Source organism: Xenopus tropicalis, chromosome 4 (genome assembly GCF_000004195.4).
Source record: "Xenopus tropicalis strain Nigerian chromosome 4, UCB_Xtro_10.0, whole genome shotgun sequence".
NCBI lineage: Eukaryota > Metazoa > Chordata > Amphibia > Anura > Pipidae > Xenopus > Xenopus tropicalis.
In genome coordinates, this window is record NC_030680.2 from 73,098,415 (window position 1) to 73,122,385 (window position 23,971).

Below are 23,971 nucleotides of genomic sequence, written 5' to 3' on the forward strand. Positions count from 1 at the left end.
TTTCACCTTGCCTGTCCACTGACTCTCTTCTCTGCTTCTTTGCTATCAGCCTTTGACCTCTGGCTGTTCCTGATTCTGCTTAACAAAGGGAAACCTTGTGCTAAAGAAGCTATTATAGCAGTTCTGCCACTCCTCCACATGGCCAGTCATGTTGTCACCCCCAGGTACTGTTCTATTGTGGGAGGTACAGGAGTGGTGTTTTCTCATCTTGGCTTCAAAATCTGTACCCTTGACAACTTCTTAATCAGCCCTTATACCTAGGGGTCCCTCTCCCCAAGTTCATTTCTGGTGCTTTCTTGGCCAGTGGCTCTTTCTTCACTAGAGTATTCTCTAGCCCTGCTACCTTATGCCATTTCCCCATTTTTAATGAAGGTAGTCCAACATAATTAACATACCTTCTGCCTACCTTATAAACCACTATGGAGACACCATTGACACCCACGTACCACTGGGAAACTCTGCCCAACCCATAGGTTAAGCCTCCAGCTGGATGTCTTTCACCTCCCCCACTCATGCTTATTATTCCTTTTTAATTATAGATACCTTGTCATTCTGCAACCTGGGAGAATGTTTAACATTTTTTTTTAGGAAAATAAGAGATTTTTATAGGTTTTGTATTTTGCCATCCTTAGGCTCAGTTCCAAAATGTCATTTAACAACTTACTCACCGATTACATGTAAAAAAGATGCATCTGAATCAACTGACTTCTTTTTTACTATATCTATTTGATGTTCTTCTGCTCCTTTTCCATGGTCTTCTGTTAGCTGTACACGGTCTGTGTCACTAGTCCTTTGCTGTCCGACAGATTTTTTATCACAGCTCTCCTGCCTTTTGATGCACTTTGTGGTTTTATTAAATGATGGCTGAACCTTTCCAAGTTTTACACTTAGAGAGGGTTGTTTGTCTTCCGCTACAACTTCCTGGGAAATATCAATGCCATGAAAGGCAGATGTTTGCTTCACTGTGTCTTTTCCTAGAGTCATTAATTCTGTTTTTTTTATTATAAGTTGCTCAGAAGTATTTGTCCTGCAAAAAAATAACCATAATATTTCATTACAAATTAGAATAGTACATTTTTAATGATTGTTTTATATTAAAGGAGGACTAAAGTTTACAATTCTCTTTACACCCTAACTAAGGTCAGAGCTGCACAGTATGGTTGGCAGTCACCATGTTGAGCTGTATAACTTCTGATTCCAGGCTCACAAGCATTAATCGCTGACCGCATCATGTGCATAAGACCAGGTTTGCATTTGTGCATCACATACTGGGGTCCCTTGGATTTTGGGTTGAATCGAGAATTATAAAATTAAACTGAATATTATATATTCAGGAGTAAGAAAATATCTTAGCAAATTAAATTGCAAAGATTTCCAGCAGTCTGTTAAGAATCACAAAAAGCACTAGATGGCAAAATCCAATAAAATCTTGTTTAAAATAAAACATTTAACAAAAAAATTACTGATTATAATATAAATTTGCCTTTGTATTTATACAAAGAAGCATATACCTCTTGAGAAATCATGTGTTGTTTTCAATTGTAAAGAGGTGGCTTGAGGATATTGTTCTGTATGGACATACCCAAGCTCTGACTAGGGCACGATCAAGAGGCCTCTTTATTTTTAGAAACATGCATGTGCCAAGTGGCTATTCCCTGTGTACCAAGGGTTGGGTGTTTATTAGTAAAGGGAGGTGCCATAATCTATGAAAGTCTGCAACTATGGCATCTTTAATGTTTAATCCAGAAAATTCTCAGAAGGTAGCTGTTTGGGTGATGCCCCTTTTATTCTGTTATTCTGCCTTTTATTTTGCCCCTTTTATTCTGTATATTCTGTTTAACATGTGGACATCATTTAGGACTGTTTTTAACAAAACATTCAATAGACTTTGCTGGTTTGTATAAGAACTGCAGAAATGACCCCAATGACTATCAGTGTGGACTTGTGCTTGTGCATGAAGAATAAACCTGTTAGGTTTCATAATTTATGATTGAACCATATGTTGTTTCATTAAAAGGGTTCCATTGTACCTGTCAGTTCAATACACAGCAGTGTGGAAATGCTAGCTGACCAGTAACAGATTTTATGAACTGCCCAAAGGCAACATAGTATATATAACTGGCAAATCAATTATTGTCTTATATTTAGATGTAATACATATAAATTTCACTATATAAAGTTTTGTTCCTGTACCTTAGAACTTGTTCTTTACTTGATTGTTTGAGTTTCAGCATTGATCCAGATTTGCTGATGGACACAGAACTATGATTTTCCTCCTTAGTTCCTGAATTATGGTCCTTCTGCCTGGTGCTCTGCTCTGGGACTTGATTGGTCGCAGCCTGGTTGTGCTGGGCCACCCGAATATTTTCCTTCTCTGTCCTCTGCACACATGCTTTAGAACCTTGTGCATTTCCGAAATATGTAGATGTTTCTAGGGTTGATACTGTGGAATCTAATTTGATGGTTGGACTCTGTGTAGCTTTTTGGCTTAGTTCTTCCTGTGCACTGCTTTTTCTGCTGTCTGGAACATTAAAATGTATTATAAACAGAAGAGAAAGGAAAACTTTACAATAAGCATCCAAATACAAGCTTATTTACACTACAGATGTGTGTTTTATACAGTGAAACCTCCATTTTACATCCCCTGATTTTATTTTTTTTCTTTTATTTTACACTTTTTTTGGTCATCCCACAATTTTTTAATGCATACCATGTTTAGCTGATTTACATTTTCCCAGATTTTACACCATTTGTTACTACTCCATGTGTTTTATGATATTTTCTCTTTTTCAAAACCTTGCTATATTTAAAGTTATACTTTCGCAGTGTGCTAATCCAGCCCATTTGCATGGAGCTTTGTGGGATCTGTTGTGTAGAAGTCATTTCCATGTCACCAATCACTGCCCCTATAGGTACATTTCTGTGAAGATCCCATGAGGTAAATGTCTCATGCAGTAGGTGTCCAATTATCCAGCTGCTAACCTTCCATCAGCCTAGCAATACATGGGAATTCAATTTATCATCTGGACATGGTACCCCGCCTTCATAGTTTATAGGGTCTTTCTACTTACAACCACTTGGGCGAGAAATTCCCACTTTCCAGAAATGATTACAATTTTTTTAAAAGTGCAGATTAAGTAACATAAGGTATGTTATCCAATTAAATTGAAAGTTCAATAATATATGTTTTATAATTAGCATAGCAAAAGAAAATTAGTGATAGTACATAATGATTGTAGGTTAAGATAAACAAATAACAGAGATTACAGCTTGTCGTTAACATAGTGGTGGGGTTTTAGCCACATTTGTACCCACGTTTTTTATTGATTTTGTAAATGTCTGTCTTATGTAGGAAGGTACCTTATGTAGGGAGGTATTTAATAATAATGAGATTTTATAAGGCTGTTATGAGCTACATATCTAGTTGCTATTACTGATACGACCACTCATTCAGGAATCTCTTACCAGCTTTCTGTAAAGGTCCAAAAACACTCAGCTAGCCAGCTACTCTAAGGGCAGCTCAGTTACATCTGGTAGTTTTTAACCTCTTTTCTTATAAGCACTAAAATAATTTAATACTGTTAGTGAGAAGTTTTGAGGGATGAAATGCACTTACCTTCATTTAATCTCTGTGCCTCCACCTGCCCCTCTCCTCTGTTAAGTCCCTGCTTTGTTTTGACTTCTTTCTCTTCAGATTTGTCTTTAGCCTAGTAAAGTGATAGGGAAAATAGTAATGGAATATAACCATACCCAAAATAAACTTTTTAAAAATATTTGTATTTGATGTATGCATCTCTAATAATTCAACAGGCCTGGGAAGTCTTTGATCACTAACCATATCTACTTACTGTAAAATAATATATAATAATATTGAAAAGGTTATGGAGCTGTTTATTTTGTCTTGCTAAGCTTTCTTATCTAAAACACCAGGTGAATTAAACATATTCATTTTTCAAACTCCTGCAGTGATGATAGATATGATCTCGGACCACTGGGGTCAAAATGCTCAGTTACAAAGATAGTCAGACTGTTAGACAAAAAGAATGACAGAAATGCTGTATAAGAGAAAAAAGACGTAAACACTTCACTGGGTGCCCATTAAAAGCATAAGAATAAATAAAAAAATTTAGCTATTTTAATAATTATAATTTATGAGACCTAGTTTATTTTCTACCTCTTCAAAACCCTTCACAATTATATCAGGCACAAAAAATAAACTATTTATTAGTATTTTCTTTGAGGACCTTTGAGGAACATGGCATGTATTTAAAGCTTAGTTTCTGGGCTTGAATTAATTAAGTAAAGCAGCAACCTGCAGTGAAGCACCATTTGCACAGTCTAGTCTGTTTATTGTCTATGTCAAGCTTTGTTATTGCATCTTATTGGTCAATTTATTTTTATTAAAGTATATTTTTTATGTAACTACCATCTGTATAATTTCCTGAAATCCTTTTAAAACAAGACTTTTAAAACTTTAAAAGGAAAATATATTTAAACCCAAGAACCTCTACGCATAGAATGTGGATGGGCGCATCCATTTTTTACACTTTGCACTGCAAGATGTGTATGTATGTATGTATATTTTTATTTATAAAGTGCTACTTATGTACGCAGCGCTGTACAGTAGAATGTATTAATACAAACAGGGGGTTAATAAGATAATAGATAAATACAAAGTATAACAATAAATACAAGATACAGTTACAGTTGCAATAAGTTAAGAGTCAAAGACACAAGAGGATGGAGGTCCCTGCCCCGTAGAGCTTACAATCATAAATGACCCTATATAGACTTTGCAGAATATGCTTTTACCAATAACCATGCATACACCAATACATGCATATTTAGTAAGTTCCTTACTGATGGTGTTTTTGGTAATCCTACATTTCATGCCTGTCTTCACAAATATATTTATATTTGCAGATTAATTATACAGAACTATTTAATGGCTCATATGAAACTGAAAACCTTTTACAGTGATCTGCAAATTTTGGGTCTCCAGCTATAATTTGCTGTTGGAAATCCTTGAGAGGTATAGTTAAGTTTTAGCTGCAGCGACAAGTTTCACCATAGGGTCAGAGAGCTGCTAGGATACAAATACATCACCACTTGGGTCAGTTTTATTGTTTTCATTCATGTTTGCAGACCTCTGTATTGCTGAACCTGAACCCTAAGAATCTGGATAGCTGAGGATAAAAATGCTTGTTTACAGATGATGCTATTAAGATCATAGTCATATGCAAGTTAAAGTTTGGATTTAGTACACATTTACCAAAATATTATGTGGCAAAATCCAGAAATGATATACACATTTTTTTTCTTATGGCACCTGTTTAACATCAAGTCAATTTAAAAATAGTGGCATGAACTTATAGAATTGGTTCTTCAAAGTTGGTAAGAAGATAAGAGTTAACATTTGAGAAAGTTTTTTTTTGTTTTTTTTTTACCGTGGAAGCAGGTGCATTTAAAAAAAAGGTGTTAAATGTGGAAACTATTAAACAAACAAATAACAAAGACATTCATTTGCATTTCCATCTGTGCTTATTCCCTGATGTTGTTACTTGCACTACAAGAAATATATGTGGAAAGTAAGGGTGTTTATAATTCCAGTGGGGTTAGTTCAAGGCAGACAGAGAAGCCGATCCGCTCTGTTCCTCAGCACCCCGAGTGTGGTTTTGCTTTTTACTAAATGTGAATTACAGGCCTCATTTACAAGGATGGAGCCATCTAAAATCGACAAACAAAGGCAACAAAGTATCCCTTTTTTTGCACTTTGAAGCTTCTCACTTTTGTGCCATTCCACAATACTGCATCCAGAGTGGGAGGTAGATGGGCATCAGGCAGAATGCCGTCTCATTTGCACATCTTTAAAAAATGAACCCAAGGCAACACTGGGTTCTGCAAAGTGCCCTCTGCACCACCATTCCAATGGACACAAGGGCTGTGTGAAACAGGTCCTAACTAGGTGAATTTTGTTCCCTGTAAGTTTGCACTCATGGCATTGGTAAATAAGCCCTGACGTCTGTTTTTTACTCCTAGGAACAATGATAATTGACACGTACCGTAACTACTACTACTATTAACCAACACACAATTTCTCTCACTATCCCACCAAAGTGGGTTGCAGATCCAAGAAGCATAAGTACACTGCACTTCTCAGAAATACAATAACTCAACATAATAGGGGGAGGGTTTTGTCAAAAAAATACTACATTATATACAAAATGTAATATCACGAATCACATGTTTATATTCATATTACTTGGGTTAATAAAAATAATATAGCTAGATAAATCAGTACGTCGTCTGAATTTTCAAATGCTTAGTGAATTAAAACAAAATAGTGTATGGACAGCAGGAAAAGCAATTTTAATATAAAACACGTATTTTCGCTAAAGGGTAAGCTGGGGAGACAAATAAGATATTAATTTACAATACATAAGCCTTTAAATATGGCATTACCCATGTGCTTGATAACTTGTCACCGGGTTGGTTTTTTAGTGGCACCTACTTGGCAAAGAGAACAGTGCCCTAGCCTAGAGCCTAGACTCAGAATAACAGACATGGACATTTAGTATTGAATACTCACAAAAGCATATTCACTTGTATAAGAATTTGGAAGTGTTAGAGAGTGTTAAGAGAGTTGCAGCATTATAATTTGACAGCAATGCACTTATAGACAACTGATGTGCAGAATGTCAGACTTTGATCAGCTATTTTCTTGCAATGTCTATGTTTGCTTTAAATAATGATAGACTTCTTAACTGCAGTTAGCAAATGCCTGCCATGCTTGCATTTAGAGAGCTTTACACAATACACCTCAATTTCATATCATTAAAAATTTAAACAGGTCAGAACCAACCTCATCTTTTGACTCCTTTTTCCATGGCACTGTACCCTTTAGAATAAAGTCTACAATTTTAGAGTTCCTTAGAGTACTTCCCACAAATGCCACCACCTTGTCCATTGTTGACACCATCCTTTCTAGACTGTCTAACTTCTCTCTGTGGATCACAGAATCCTCATGTATCAATTTTAGCAGTCTTATTAAATTTGAGCAAGAATTGTGTCCAGGACTCTGACTAATATCAACATTTTCATGAAGAATCTGTTGACTGGGCCCACGTAAAGCTGCCAGCATGTCCATTCCTTTTTCCAACATGTCCATGTTGTGATGCACATATTCCAGTTTTCCCATAACATCTTCTTGAAAGTGTAAAATCTTGTCCATTTTCTCATTCAGCAGATTCAGCTTTTTGTCCATATTGCTGACCACTCCTGGAGACTTGTTTGCAGATTTTGATTGGTCAAATTTATTTTCATACATTTTAGCCAAACAGGTTGCTAATGAGTTCTCCTTACTCATTTTTCCTCCCGAGCCAATTCAGTATGTCAGCCTTAATGCATGTAATCCTTCGTCTAATTCTTCTTCTATATAGAGGCTTTATAGTCAATCTGCAGCTATACGCTGGAAATTATAGATGGATAGGCGTCACATTCTTGACTGCAAGCAGATTAAAGTTATGCTATCAGCCTTTGCACTGTAAGTCCTCTAAACAACTGGCTAAACTTGGCATATAACATTTTTTAGGGGGGTCCGTTGACGTCACTGAGACATTTTAAATTCTTTCCTGAGAGGCTGTTGATGGATAAGCATGTTAAGAATTGACAATGCTAAAAGCTGAAATGTTTAGAGGAACAAGTCAAGGCTCTCCAAAATCTCATCTCTAACACCCCTTACATCCTCCCTGGAACAAACAAACAAGTTAAAGTGACATTATACAAATTTCAAATAAGGCAGGCAGGTTGTAAATGCAGAGGATAAAAAAAATGACTTATTTTTACTGGAAACAGCCTTATTAAAGAAAGAACAACATATGTCTCGAACTGAAAAGCTTGTCAAATTGGCTGTCACTTGTGGTTATAAATAGATGACAATGACAAGGGTATGAGCCATACAAAGATCTGGCTCTAGGACATCTTTGTAAACTAAAACATTTCACTTTATGTTTTATGCATTTTAAGAAGGCCAGACAATTACACAGCCCATTCTTTTCTCTTATAACAATCTCAGTGGAAGAAGAAATAAAAATAAAGTTTATCAAAGTTGAATGTAATTTGCATATGGCATGCAATAACGGGAATAGGTTAATGACAAGGTCCCCTGAGAGCCAATATACATTTTTCCTGAGTAGGGTAAAACATCCATCCAGTTTTTACCACTGTGGAATGGTTACCAGCTATTTTATGAGGCTAGATTTAGGGAAGAGGGAGCTACAAAAAAATAGTTTTTCTGCATTGTTTCATCATGCCATGTCTGATGGTGTTTTCAGTATTTACGTCACTTATTTATTCCCCCCTTCCCCAGAGTTTGTTGGGCTACAACAGCCTTTTTGCTGTGATACTGAGAGTAGGGTACTCTGTCCTAAACCAATCAGAAGTAAAGGTGGTAATACACTGGCTATTGACCTATTGGCCTGTGGGAAGAAGAGATGGATACCAATGGCACCACCTAGTATGTGTTCTGTACATTCAGGCTGATAAACTGAATGATTGGAAACACTGGAAATAAAGAGAATCTGCAATGATCTAAAACACTAGAACCCAGGGAAAGAGCACCTGGCACTAGTCTAACTCTGCCGTAAATCAGGAGAGTTCCAGTAAATTCTGATATTTACAGACGTTCCTTTAGGGGCCCCAGAACTTTCTGCTGCGGTAGCACCTGGGAACCTATTCACTTCAGAGGTAAGACGGAGTAAAAATCACAAAAAGATGAGGCAAAAGGTAGTCAAAACAGGCAAGGCTTTGAGACAGTCGGCAAGATTCAAGGTCAGATGGTCAGTCAAAAGCAAATATCCCACTAACGGCTTGAGCAGGATCTGTAGAACCAGAAGCCAGCTTGGGAAAGTAAACTGGGTATTTACCTCTTTACTTCATTATAATAAAGTAACAGACCAGATACAGATATGACTTCAAAAGTGCAATTGCCTTACGACAAATAATATTTTTGAAGATCATTTGCTTTTTCATAGGATTTCACTATAGTCTGTTTAAAAAAAACTATTCACCCCAGACTTGGCAAACAATATTCAGAACATCTTCTTGTAAAATCTGACCCTTTTAAGTAACTCAGCTCAATATGTTCAGGCATTTGTTTTCAGTGTCCAGTAGCACAGTACATTCAGTTCCCATATACAGACTGTCCAGAACAGGATTTATTACTTTAACCACCATCATTGGTATCCCTGTACAATCAATGTATATGGGCAGTTTGTATAAAGTTCATTTTTTTTTCTCAAAGAGTGCTTCACTATTCCCAAAATTAATTATATACATATTATTTCCCCCCCCCCCATCCTTTAAGCTGCATGATGCGTTAATGGGGCATAAATTGAGCAATATGCTTTAAAGGGGACCTAAACCTTTTTTAAAGTTAAATCTGCGATTTACATTATGGCCGGTAGGATGGCATGTCGGGGAGATTAGCCGCCCACAGTAACGAAGATTTATTGTGGGCGACTAATCTCCCTGTGTGCCACTGCCCTAAAGCAGGTAGTGCTTACTTAATTACAAATGCAAGAATATACAATAATGGTATTCTTGCTTGCCAGACATCCACTAGTGATTTTGCTTATAGATAATATACAGAGAGAATTGCACATTCTGGCTTCCCAGTCTGGCTTCCCATACTGCCGTTAAGTTGTTTAGTTCTAGAAAATTACTGTTTATAAAGGGGAAGCATATACTGTTAATATCAAAAAGGTGTTAGGTGAGCACCCCTAACATGGCGGCAAATGAACACAGATCAGGTACAGTTATCATTGGAGGATTCTCTTGCATTAATTGAACATGGAGAGGTACAAAACAGTTTTGTTAAAATGCTGCTTTAGGAACACAACCCTGATGTTACTACAGCATGTGTTTACCTTTATTAATATATTGAAGTATGTTGGAACCTGTATTCCATTACATTAAGTAAAGTGTGGGTGAGCACAACCCAAATGTTACCCAAACTTTGTTGGATACAAATCCTATCATACTTGAGAGCTTTAGTGCAACAAATAAGTAACTTCCTTCCTTTAAACTGATATACAAACATTTACCTCAATGATACAATATAGGGGTAACCATTCACATTCTAATTACAGTTTGTGGACTTTTAGGTAAAAACACATTAGGGATTGCTTAATATCAAGGCATAGTCAAACAGTCATCTTTATGTTTGTGACATATCACACAGTGATTTTACAGGTATGGGACCCATTATCCAGAATGCTCGGGACCTGGGGTTTTCTAGATAAGGGGGTCTTTCCGTAATTCAGATCTCCTACCTTAAGTCTACTAAGAACAGTATCTAAATCCAATAATATTGCTTTGGCTCTAATAAGGATTAATTATATCTTAGTTGGGATCAAGTACAATGTACCGTTTTATTGTTACAGAGAAAAATGAAACCATTTTTAAAAATGTGAATTATTTGATTTAAATAGAGTCTATGGGAGATGGGCTTTCCATAATTCAGAACTTTCTGGATAATGGGTTTCCGAATAAGGGGGGCGATACCTGTACCTAAAAACAAAGATGGGAGCAAATGTTTATGTACTGGTGCCTTCAAAATGCCTTTCCTGCGCTTTATAATAAAAGTCTTAAGCAGAAAGCAAGTGCTGGCCCTTTGCATTTGGTTAGTGTGATTTCCTGCTCAGTTTCTGCAGATTCAATTGAATACATAATCAAATTTCCTTATTATTTTGCTGGTCTGCAGACCATGGAAACAGTTAAATTCTGCTTTCTGAGTAGCAAGTAAATACATAAATATATTTATCATTTCTGCATGTGCCCCTGCCTTTAAAAACATATGGGCTCGCCCCCATATTTTGGCCAAACAAGTAGCTCCAGTTTGCTGCCAATGCAGCTTTCTAGCTCTGCTCCTACAACACAGAAATTGGTAGGCAACTTGAGAACCTGGAAAAATAATACAAGCCTCAAATAAAATCCCACACATTTTGACTGCTGATTTCTAATTAACTTCAAAAGAACAAGGGCTGCTAATGCATTTTAGATTAATATGAAGCATAGGATTAAAGGGAAATTATAATACAATTATTACAAAAGTAGGGCAGCCTAGTAGGTAGCGCATCTGCCTGAGTTCTGCCTGGGGTCCTGAGTTCATTTCTGGCTTGGGCACTTTCTACAAGTGTATCTTTGTATCTGTGTAGGTTTACTCCAAAAAAACCCATAGGGGCAGATTAATTGGCTCCAGATAAAACTGATCATAGTGTGTGTGAATGTGATAGGATAAGATAAGAATATAAGCTCCACTGGTGCTGTGAATGATGCATAATCTCTGTAAAGCTGCAGAAATGTGTTGGTACTATATAACTACAGCAAACAAGTGAAAAAATGTTTTTTTCATTTTCCATTACATAGACATCTTATTTTATGGCACTTCTAAATTGTATATATTTACCTTTAATTATAAACTGAAAAGCATATATAGGGGATAAAGGCTGTTTGCTAGCCTTTATTTCAGGTAGTCCCCTAAGGTGTTGGCAAGCTATGCACAGGGCCTGTGTTACAGTTGGAAGGGGAAGCTGTTTCCGTGTTAGTTCAGTAGTTGGTCAGGGGGTGTCAGGATTCCCTAGTCTTCAAACAACCACATGTTCTGTCCCTACTTTTGATCCCCACTAGCTGGAGCAGGTGGTTTGCTGGAAAGCCTGAGGTGGAGGTAGGCCTCTCAAGGAAAATACATTGTCAGGAAAGTTTTGCAATAGTTTACTCTAGGAGTGAGAGGCAGGATCAGTAGTTATTTGAGCGGCCAGAGGCTCCAACAAGGAGACCAGGAGGCAGGGTCGGACTGGGCCGCCGGGACACCGGGAAAAATCCCGGTGGGCCCCGGCCCTAGTGGGCCCCAGCGGCCCAGTCCCACCTTTGCCGGCGCTCCCCCCTACTGACTGTTCCTCCCCGACGCGTTCAATTTATACACGCTCGGGGAGGACGTCAGGCGGGGGCCCTGCACCCCCCCAGTCCGACCCTGCCAGGAGGGTTAGTATCCTGTGGTGTCACCTTCTAGTATAAATTCTCAAGTGTTCAGGCTCATTTATAATTTTGTTTCAAGAGCCATTGGAACCCAAGTTTATTTGTCAGCTTTGTTTGGGTGATGCAGTGTGGGTAACCCCACTTCTACCAATACAGCAAGTGCCAACCTGAGAAAAACATTCCTAAGTAACACATACTCTACCAGGAGTTTAAGGCAGTTGCAATTGGCTGAGTCCAAGGTGTGTAAGAAAAGAAAGGTATAATGTACCAGAGAGTACACCATCTGCAAAATACATAACATTTTTACGATTAATATATACTGGAAGCCTTTGCTCTAACTTATGGCTGCAACTGCATATTTATTTAACACTGATTATTCCTAATTTTATGGATATATATATATATATAAATATATGTATTTATTTTTTTAGACAGCATATATATATGTGTGTCTTTTTGTATTGCTTAGCCACATTGATTGATTGAATTCCTTAGCAAGTCACATTCTGAAAATTAATCTAGTCAGTGTCACAGGAGTATAACTCCAATGAGTCTCATGTGACCAGAATATTTACATTTATATATATATTTTAAAATTGGCAATATCTTATAAAAGCCCACAGTCTTATTCTAAAATTTAGATCTTTTCACATTATATTGATAACTTTTTTGCCAGTCATTTGCTACATATGTGCATGCAATGTTTTAGTGTAAAACAGTGCTTTAACAGTGTTTAATTATTGTGCGTGTTTTCTTAGGACATGCCTAAGCTGTTGGGTGGGGCAGAATGTAGCAAATAGTGGCATGGCCTACTAATAGGTAGTAGCTTTATCAGGATGAGAAAGGATTAACATTTCAATGAGTATGCTTGATAATAACGGCATATACCCAAGGACAAAGCAAGTATAAAAAGACATTACTGTGTGCTGCCTTGCATTGAATAGTTAAGGGTCCCTAAAGGCTAGGAGAAAGAAATTCTGGCATGAAACCATGCATGGATCAGGCTCTGTAAGTAATGGCTAGGAGATGGAACCAAATTACCTGATTCTCCAGTTCAGGGGATAGGCATGGGGCTAACAACCCCATCTCATAAAAAATTCTGTGTTATAGGAAGAAAGTTAAACTGATACTAAAAGCAAATGAGAATAAAATACAAAGCATTGCTGTGCTTGAGGTGAGACACAGTAGACAGGAAGTTTTACATGAGGGTAAAAAATTTAAAGAATGGTTTTTAGCAACAACTCACATTTTCTGTAGATGAAAAATATCAGTTTCTTAATCTGGGAACCACTAATGGATTAATGGATGGAGGAGTATGAAGGAGATAAATATAAATACACATTACACATATAGTGATTATAGTGATTCCATCAGACGCCTGTTGCTTAGACTTTTGTTTATATATATATATAGCATTATAAAAGAGATTAGCAATTATCATCGGGTAACATTATAATTTAAAGATTATGACCATGAGGCTTACACCACATGTTGAATATACAGTATCTTAGGAGACAGAACTAATAGGTGTATTATGGACCAGATTTTCATAGTAGCAGATATTAGCACGCTAATAATAGCAATATGCAATTACTGACTTTGAAAAAACCCATTACAGCATAATAGCTATATCAGGCCTTAAAAGAGTTTGGAGTACCAGCCAAGCTCATAAGACTGGTGCAAATGATCTTTTGGAAAACAAAATGTAAAGTAAAGATTATTATATTTAACATGTATTTATAAAGTGTCAATACATTCTGCATCTCTTTATAATGAAAGGGGATATATATTAAACATATTAAACATACAAATTACACACAAATTTTTATTGATAAAGGAGTTTGTAAATGAGTTAAAGAGGGTCCTGCCCATTACAATGTAATAGTTCGCTCTAGGAGTGAGGGGCAGGATCATGGTAGTTGGTTGAGTGGTCAGAGGCTCCAACAAGGAGACCAGGTGGGTTAGTATCCTGTGGTGTCACCTACTAGTTTAAATACTCAAGTGGTCAGGCTTAGTTATAATTTTGTTTCAAGAGCCACTGGAGCCCAAGTTTATTTGTCAGCTTTGTTTAGGTGATGCAGTGTGGTTAACCCTTCTTCCGCCAGTACAACAAGAGCCCACCTGAGAGAAACAGTCCTAAGTAACACATGCTCTTCCAGGAGTTTAAGGGAGTTGGCCAAGTCCAAGGTGGGTAAGAAAAGAAAGTTAACAGAGAGCAGACCATCCGCAAGTAGTGTTACATGTAATTTATACAATTAATATATACTGAAAGACACAGACTCCAAATTATTCTGAAAATGTTCCAGTCCTTGTTTTTAGTTTGTGTGCCTATACCACAAGTCCTGCCATAATTGAACCATGCTGGGTATATTATGCCTAGCTATCTATGTGTCTATCTATTTATCTATGTGTCTATCTATCTATCTTGCCCATTAAAGTTTACGGATTATCACAGAAATAAGAATAAGAAGGGTCACAGGATAGGATCACACTAAATAACAGAAAGTTGGTGCAATGAGTAAAATGACTGGTAAACTCACTAGTATATTGAGACTATCCTGAGCCTTTAGCTTATATGAGCAGATATACTGAAATCATGCATGCAGGCACTCTGACCGGAATCCTTCATGGAAGATTCAGTGCTTGGCTGAATACAGAAAAGTTAGATTCAGTGCATTCCTAATTACTGATGAATTGTTCTTCTTGCCACAGTTTCCTAAAGCTAGTAGTATATCAAGAATCCAGCACTGCAGGGGAACATAAATATAATGAAGTGTCGGCTGTGAGGCTAGTTGTCTGGGCAAACAGCTGGGCAACATATAAATATGCGCAGAGAAGTTCAAGTTTAACCTTTCCACAGCTTCTATGACTTGAAACAGAGGACGGTAAAGAAAATCCTTCAATATTTGCCTGCCTTTTAGTCTCTGTGACCAAAATAGTAATTAAACAGTTTTCTGATACTATCAGTTCTCTGATTCTAACTCCATAAAATCTCCCCTTAATAGTCTAAGTAATGTTTCTCCCAGCCTTCTCCAAAAGCTACAGGCAGTAGCCACTAGCATAATGAGCACCCCCTCACTAGCCATTTTTTTGATCCTGTGGCCACCAAAGTGCTTCTGATTGCTGCTCTTCTGATAGAGACAGAATACACAAATATAAGTTTAATCACCCCATACCCAACTGTAAGTGTTCTATTATTTGTTTTAAATCTCCCACTTTAGTTTTTAGTTGGGGCTTTTTGTTATTATTTCTATTGTAAATACAATATTTACTGGGTTGCTAGTTACAGTGTGGGCTACAAATGGAATGGTGTGAGAATAGAAAGTAACCCATGCAATTTTTATTAGCTGGGCATGCTTCCCCCCGGTTGCCACCTCTTACTTACAGATTTGTGTTCTAAGTAGCTGGTAATGAATATTTAAACTTATAGCTTGTGCCACACATGCTGAGAATTGATTATTGAGAAGGGAAACAAAAGCTATTAGCAAAAGTGAAATTGGATAAGGGCACTTCTGTAACTATAATGTAAGCAACACAGCGAGCATCTGCACAGGAATGTACACCTAATCCTTTACAGACGTGAAATAAGTAAACATGTCCTATGAGCTAAATATAGAAAGACGCTGATGGGATGTCACACAGAAGAGATTTTCCAGCAAATGGACCAGTGATTTCCAATACGTGCAGAAGTCATTTATGAAAGAGAAATAAAATCATTTACTAATAAAAAAAAAACACATTAGGACAGATTTGTGAATTCAACTGCAATTAGAAACAAAGATGCACCAAAAGTGTCAATTTTTTTTACCCACAATGCAGTTTTTTTACAGAATTACAGTGTAATAATAGGCACCCAGAAAACAGCATGCACCACAATTTGCACACTATTTACCAATAAAGGCATATGCAGTGTCTTTGGCGGGGGTGCATGTATCCCCCTGGATACCTGGCATTGTATCACTATCTGCGTACAAAGCAGATTAGGAGCCACACTCACACTTGTATTTCTTAAGTGATATATTTTGGCTACAGAGTGTAAAGGAAAAGTAAACAGTGTAAAGTAATTTTGGGCAGTCAAGCCACCCTTCTTCAGATCATAGAAGGTAGCCAGACACAAATAGGCTGCCAGGTGTCCTGATTACAGTATACAGTAGAACCCTGATTTTATGTACCTGGACAGATGCCATTTTTTCACGGTTTTATACAGGCAAGTAAAGTTTTTTTCCTGGATTTTAAGTTTTTATGTCATTTTGACACTTTCCCCGGGGAAATGTCAAATGTTCTACTGAGCATAGAAGTTGCATTTACATTAATCTCGGTGTGCAAAATGTATCATTTCTGATGTGACCATGTTCCCAGTGCCACTAACCAAGTCAGTTGCATATGCAGGTAAATCATGCTAAAGAACATTTTCTCCAGGCAGTTTTTCATTCCTTGGCTTTCTTGTGTTGGTGTGTCCTATATAGTGATAAGTAACATTTTTTGGCAGGTATAGATTCTTAGTAAAATTCCACATTTCACCATTGGTAAATATTTTCAGGAAACATTTTACAGAGAAAAAAACATCCCAAATACATTGTGGTCTATAGGCGACAACTGTATTTTGCGCAAAAAAAGTCACAATGAAAAAATGTCCTAGACTCCAATGTATTCGGCATGGAAAAAGTATCCAATGTCGTAATGGAAAAAGTCACTGCAAAAAATTGTCAATTGTCTGCAGTTTTACAAATTTTTCAGGAAAGTTTTATTATTCCTATACTGTGTAGACCCAACACCCTAATCATTTCCTCCTGAGACTGTTGCTGGAGGCATTAACCAAAGGTTTCAAGCACCAAAAACAGCACTGTGTCCTCCTTATATTTGATTACAAGCCACAATGGTACAGTTAGTTCCAACTGGCATTCACTTACAGAAAATGAACCTGGAAAGTGTAAAACAACATCATAAATAGTGGCAAGAAAGAACATACTGATGGTAAACCTAATACCTAGTTTGTTATGGTGCTTGAGAATTAGTTTATAAGGTGTTTGAGAGTTAGTTTACAAAACCTGAAGAAAAATAGTCCATAAAGTAATTTTCTGCATATCGCTGGTAAGTCTATTATTTAGATGGGGCTAAATTGTAAACACCAGAGGTGGGTTTAAGTTAAAGAAGGTTTAATAACCTCTGCCCTAAATAGACTTTATAACAAAAAGAGCTCCAGTTTCCCTGTAATGCTGTGCTTGCCTAGAATTTTTTCCAGGCATCAGATGGCAATAGCACCCTTTCATCAGTATAACATCAATGTGAAATCATAGAGGTCATTACAAGCCCTGGCTGGTTGATAAGGAAGAATTAACAGACGTCTTTCATTCTTCTGTCACTGTTTCATTTATTACTCTTGAAAGCTGAATGGCCCTAAACTGGCTGGCAGCATGGCAGAGCAAGAATGAAGCCTTCCTATTAGTGTGTGCCCTGTTCTTTTATGATGAATATTTTTAGGGTTGGATATGCATGAGTTACTATGTGCTCTGTCACAGCTTGCCTGCTTGCGTACACACTGGAGTTCCATTGATTTTTAAATGTTTTACATTCATGACAATTTCCTTTAGGGCATTACAAGAATGTCCATAAAAAAGGGAGTTAGGCTCAGATTATAACAGTATATCAGTATTTTGATGATATACCGTATATTGTCCTGGTTTTTTTTTTTTGGACTACAAATACCAACATAGTTTAACATGTTATCAATTGTTAAAGCATGTAGTCCAGAATTGACTATATATATATATAAATCTTTCCCCGGCTCTCCAGGACCAATAGCTACATTAAAATGCTAAACAACCCTCCAGTGAGGAACCCACTTATCTGTGTACCCCTGACTCCATGTTCTTTGTTACTGGAGCCTGAGGATTTAAACACAGTTTTTCTTTCACAGAATAACTAAACAGTGGTATGTTTACCTCCAAATGTACATACGCAGTGTAATGTCATTAAGCTAAAATTACACAGTCATATCCATATACTGGTAAGGGAGCTTTTATCCAGAAACCTACAAATTTTAGAAAGGCAAATACAAATACAATACAAATACAATTTTTAAGTTTTCAAGTTTCCCTTTTCTCTGTAATAATAAATCAGTACCTTGTACTTGATCCCAACTAAGATATGATTAATCCACAATTGGTGGCAAAACAATCCTATTGGGTTTATTTAATGTTTGAATGATATTTATTAGCCTCATGGCATGGTGATCCAAATTACAAAAAGACCCCTTATTCGAAAGCCCCACGTCCTAGCATTCTGATGATAGATCCCATACCCATATATAACATAACAGCAAAATGACAGCCTTAGAGCTTGTAGGCAGAATTTTCTCATTGGAGAATTCTCTTGCACCTTTTTGGAGAATTAAGGGGCTTAGTTGGATACTTTTATGGAGGGTTTAGAGCCACTTTAAATTTAGATAAAGGACTTGAAACAAGTCAGAAGCTTCTCTTCATAGTATACATGCTTTCCTATTTATGCTGCCATTGGGTCATGCTTGTTATGTGACAATGTCATTATGCTCTCACTAAATTAACTTGATGGATATACATCATTATCTCTTTCAGGTGATATACAGTATATATAAATATATATATATATATATATATGCACATGGAATACTTGCTAGCTCTCCCACACAACTATCACAGAGGGTTGTTTTAGTTCCCTATATCGTTCATGTATAAGAGACCTACACTGTATTTATATAATGAAATCTTGTTCTCAACAGTATGAAAGTAACTCTGGAAGTTTCCAGTTTATAGAATGTTTGTCTAACTGGAAGTCATAGGAGCATCATGTGCGGAAATTTCCCATGCAATGGAATCCATTATTTGTAAGTGACTTATGTCGGTAAATTGCTTTGCGCTGATATGATTTATTTGACTGTAGAACTGTAGACAGAAGCTGATGCAGTTTATCCATGACATATGAATGCCATGATGTCGGTGCTGTTCTCCCTAATAACTGAAATACTTTGCCATTTTTGTAATTAAAGTCTCCAAAGTATAGGCACCAATTATTTAACTATGAATGCTGAAAAATATTGTTTGTTGCTTAAGATAAGAGTTTCTCATATGGTGTTTATTTTAGTACATCGTGTGAATTCCTTTGTCCTGCATTTATGAGCCCCTCAGTCAGCTCAGTTTGATTCACCCTGTGAATTCTAAGCTTATCACATGTGAATCCTCTGCATGGACTGTTGTCCTTTTTGCTCCACCCCGTAGTCATCAACTGACAGGTTTATGTATTCCTACCTCTGTGGTTAGCTCTACACTATGCTCCTCCTTTCATCCTCTCTCATGCCACCTACACTATTCGCCATGACCATAACTATAAGCCAGGCTTTAGGCATAGGGTTAGGGATATTATTATGGTGAGGAGGGAGGAGGACTGTGAACACAAGAAAGAGGGATGATGGCAAATGGAGGAGATAACATGGAATAGGGAGAATGAAGAGTGAAGAATACAGAGATGGAGGAGAAAGGATACCACTTGCTGCTGAGAGATTATATAAAACTTAGAAGACATATAAGAACTGTCTTGGTGAATAATGACTTGCAGGACAGTAATCAGTAGACGGTAGACTGTAGACTGATTACTATAACCAACTATATAATAAAAGTCTGCTCCAAGCTGCTTTATCAATATAACCAAATTCAGAACAAGAGTTCTTTACAAGCTTTGCTCACCACTTTATACTTTATAATCGCTCTGGGTGCCTTGCCCCAGACCCTTCGCTTAGGGTGGATTACACTCCAAAACAGCTGGTTAAAAACGTAACCATAGCTTCTTCATGGCCACTCACTGCACTGATCCAATGGCCTTGGTGCAGAGCACTGGATTGTCATAAAATAAACACCATTTTTACACGCTAATGTAGTCATTTTCAATGTCTTTATACCAAATGAATAGTAGTCATTAGTCCTGGAGTTTATGTGACTCATATTGACAAAATGTATAGAATGTGCAGCTGCAGAAAATCTACATTCAGTTCAGTAAATTCAGAGCTCTGTTATCTTGTTACTGCATAAAACGTTCTAAACTGAAAAGGAAAAATAGCCCAAAGAACCAAAGCCTGTGGGTGCTTTACTATGCAAACTAAATGTATCTGCATTGTTAAACCAACTGCAAGTTGCAATCAGGGCTCATTAGTGCTTATGGCACTAATGGTATGAAAATAATTTCTAGCGTACCAGTGTGTGGTAAGTGTTTAATTGCTTGGGTGCAAATCAGTTACATGAGTAGGGAGCCCTGGAAGTATCACCACCAGAAGGCTCCTGTACTTTATATTTTGTTTAAAAAAGCAGAAGCATCCAGCATTTTTATGCAAGACACAAGCATAGAAGAGCATGTATTTATATGATGAATGGTATTTGAATGGAGGCAGTTCTGCATCTATTTTTGTACTTGTACTTCAGGCATCTATTTTTTTTACATATTCTTTCCATTTGCTAGGCTAATATTGTTCCAAATTGTCACTAGATTTCAGAAAAAGAATATTAATGACAATTTGCTTTATGTCAGTTAGGATCAATGCTTCTTTCAAGCTCAGTAACATCTAAGAGACAATTAACAGTTAGTTCATATCATAATTACAAGATGAGGGCTACTTTCTTTTCAGTTTCTTTTTGTTCAATTTTTAATACATTCATAAATTAGATTTTTTTATTGAAACATGCTTTTCAGTGTAATTTCTGCTGCAATATATATAATTATTAATGAAATTAAGCAAAGAAGACAATGGCCATATGTCCTGTTTGCCTGTTTGATGTAGTACATAAAAGTTGATGATGTTACATGGTTCTATAAAGCACTTTAGCCTTCTGGCATTTTAATGTTGCAATGCTATAAAGTAAAGCAAGGTCACCCTCTATAAACTCTGTTGATGGTAATGTAAAGGGCCCAAGGGGTTAATCTCCCTACTCATTTATAAAGTCCTGGTTCTGTTACCTATGCCTCTTGGGATGGAAGGGTTTTTTATTGGCCCAGACATAATAAAACTATATAAAACTGTAGTTTATTTAATGGTAGAGAGCACAAGGCTCTTCCTCTTTGGACTCCACTTGTTACCTCAGTTAGATGCTGCTGGAGAGCTTGGCGCATAAGGGCTCAGTAAGAATATTGTGCCCTATGGGCAGCAACACCCTATGCATTTTCTCTATCGACATAGATACAACCATCTATGGGCGAGTCTGGCCCATATTAGTTATGCCAAGTGCCATATAATTAATAACTGCAGAAGCAATATACTATATCTGATTTTATGAGTTGCACTGCAGTGTAACATTTGCAAGCAAAAATTGCATTTCTCTAAATATGTAGATAACAATGAGAAGGGATGGTTTTAATTGGAGGATTATTTTGCATGTAAATATGCTATAAACCTTACCCTACAAAAGCTTATTTAGAGTTATTAACAATCTGTGAATCCTGCATGAGTGAAATGTAAACTTGATGAATGAAAATATTCATCTAATTACAGGTTTCCTGGAGGAATGATTTCTATTGTATCAGTTCAAAAAGAATCATTCTGAATTAATTTAAGTTTATTTGGGATGATAACATGTTCATAAATCAGCCCCAAGCAGAGATAGCAGCATAGTGCTGGTAGACATGATTATCACTGGAAAAACCTGTGTTGCAAATAATGAGCTGCATACTTAGGTGAGCTACAGAGCACAGATATTAGAATTTTAAGGGCCATTTATGTTCCATAATAAAGAGATGTACAACACTACAATCTAAGATGGCACTGAAGGGACCTTTCCAAGGGACAAAATGGATAACATTATTGTGTTGCATTATTGCAAGTATGAATGAGTAGTGGAATAGCCATATGCACAAAGCAAAAATATACCTACTACTTGTGTCAGATATAACAGACCATATTTTCTATATAGGCACTTGAGGGCCTATGCCTGGGGTGGTGGCTTATGGGGGAGACCACTAAGGTTTTTACAGAGTAAACATTTTTTTTCCCCCAAAAAATGTCTAAGGCCCTAAGCCCACCCCTGGATTCTTTTTGTGAAATCTTACTGCGGAGCTGAGGGGGGTATCACATCCTGCATACCTGTCTATGCACACACACCAATCAGATTGGAGTGGGCAGTGCCAGATGGAAAGTCACAACTGGGTACACAATGCAATATAGAGGGTGTATATTTTTTTACTATTTTTCTAAAAGTGGGTTTTAAAAATCAAATTCATTAAATTTTCTGTAAACAAGGTTACCAAACTTCTCAGGTGTTTAAATTTTATCCATTATTTGATCAGTTTTTTTTAGCAGCATTAGAGAAATACCAGAGGAATTAATATGCGGGTCAGTCGAAAACCCCCTGCACCCCTGGGTTTACCCACAGCTCAGGCTAGTATGGGCAGAAAAATACCTCCACCTGGTGGTCATTGCGAGGAGTAGGCAGGGGTGCGTTCCCAACTAACACATTGATTTGTGCACATTGACAAACCACTGAAATAGTAGGGGCTGAAGTTTCTGAGGCTGCTAAAAAATACATCAACTAATTTATTAAATTGTACTTGAATTATAGGAAAAATGGTAAGAAATATATATAAAAAAAAAAAGCAAATGAAAAAAATTGTTTGTGGTGTAGTATTTGAAAAAGATAACATTTGTGAAAGTGAACAATCCATTTAACTTTGACATATACAAAGGAAGAAACAGCAAATATATTGTATACAATAACATGAAAGATCTGTGCCATAACATTATATTCCACGTGAACAATTAAAGAGCTTAAAAAAACAATAACGTCTGAATTGCTTTTTCAGTGCAAAACAGATATCATTGATTTTTTTTGGTTTGTTTTACAGCCATTTTCCCCAAACAGCAGGAGTTAGCTTGTTTTGCCTAGATTCAATACAAGAAAAACACACTGATAAGTTTAAAAGAGAAACTACTGACAGAAAAGTATCACAACAAGTAACTTGATTTTTGTATTCACTGAAGGAGCCCTAACATTTCCCCAATATTAGCAAATAAACACAACACTGTTCAGACATTACCGCAAATCTCTTGATGTAATCAGAGACGCTAAATCCTCCCGTAGCCAGTCGAATAGACCTGTGAAGTGTTGATCCTTGATATAACGTTCCCATTTCTCCTTATGGCAGCCACCCAACAAGCCAAAAATCCTTTGAGAAATAAAAAGAACTCAAGCCTCAGTGGGTCTAGAACAGCAGTATTTAGTTGATAGCCAAGGAATGTCATTATCAGACTCTGCACTAGGCATCCTGGCCATTTCACTGCCTTATCTCTGGCAAAGAGGAATATCTGCCTCTTTGCTTGCAGCTTCCTGCCACTGAGATAATGGTACTGCAGGTCAAGAGCTCAAGCAATCCATAGGGATATTTGTTTTTCTAATCCTTTAGTCATATTCTACTCAAAAGCTAATCCTTTTGAGGTGCCCCTAGGTGCTCTTATGGTCTAAATGGGAACAGACTGCTTTGCTTGGTTCCATTGTTACCTTTCAACACTGGCAGCATTGGGACAGTAACATAACTACAGTATATAATGTATTATTATCCTTTTTAATATAGTGCAGAATTTTTACCCAGTGGTTTACAGAATTTGCTCATAATTTCGGAGCCCTGGCACATAACACATATATGTTATAGTCAATTTCAACAGGAGGAGTATGGAGAAAACCCACATAAACACAAGGAGAACATAGTCAAAATCAGTTTTAGAACCCCAGTGATGCAGAGCAGCAGAGCTAACCAAGGAGCTGCCATGCCACCTAAGTTTAATATATAATTAATTTATTTGTTAAACATACACTTATGGGTTTAAAGAAATAGTGCTTTTATAGAGTAGAAAGAAGAAACTCTCACCTTCTTTCCTGTTATATATTTCAGTTATTTCAGAATTGGTGAAATTGTCTGATACATA

At 36.9% G+C, this 23,971-nt stretch overlaps 1 protein-coding gene across 3 annotated transcripts in view; it reads right to left on the reverse strand.

Annotated features, from left to right (window-relative positions):
- Positions 1 to 23,263, reverse strand: part of mylk3 (myosin light chain kinase 3) — a 32,886-nt gene extending 9,623 nt beyond the window's left edge. The window contains exons 1-4 of one of the 3 annotated variants that reach the window (XM_004914063.4): positions 23,086 to 23,263; positions 3,617 to 3,707; positions 2,194 to 2,521; positions 669 to 1,027 (exon numbers count right to left, since the gene is read on the reverse strand). In XM_004914063.4, the coding sequence (XP_004914120.2) occupies positions 669 to 1,027; positions 2,194 to 2,521; positions 3,617 to 3,707; positions 23,086 to 23,178 (871 nt within the window). In that variant the 5' untranslated portion in view covers positions 23,179 to 23,263. Of the gene's footprint in view, positions 1 to 668; positions 1,028 to 2,193; positions 2,522 to 3,616; positions 3,708 to 6,862; positions 7,652 to 23,085 lie in introns of those variants that run through there. The other 2 variants (XM_002931694.5, XM_012961651.3) reach the window with 2 other exon arrangements.
- Between the last annotated feature and the right edge of the window lie 708 nt (positions 23,264 to 23,971).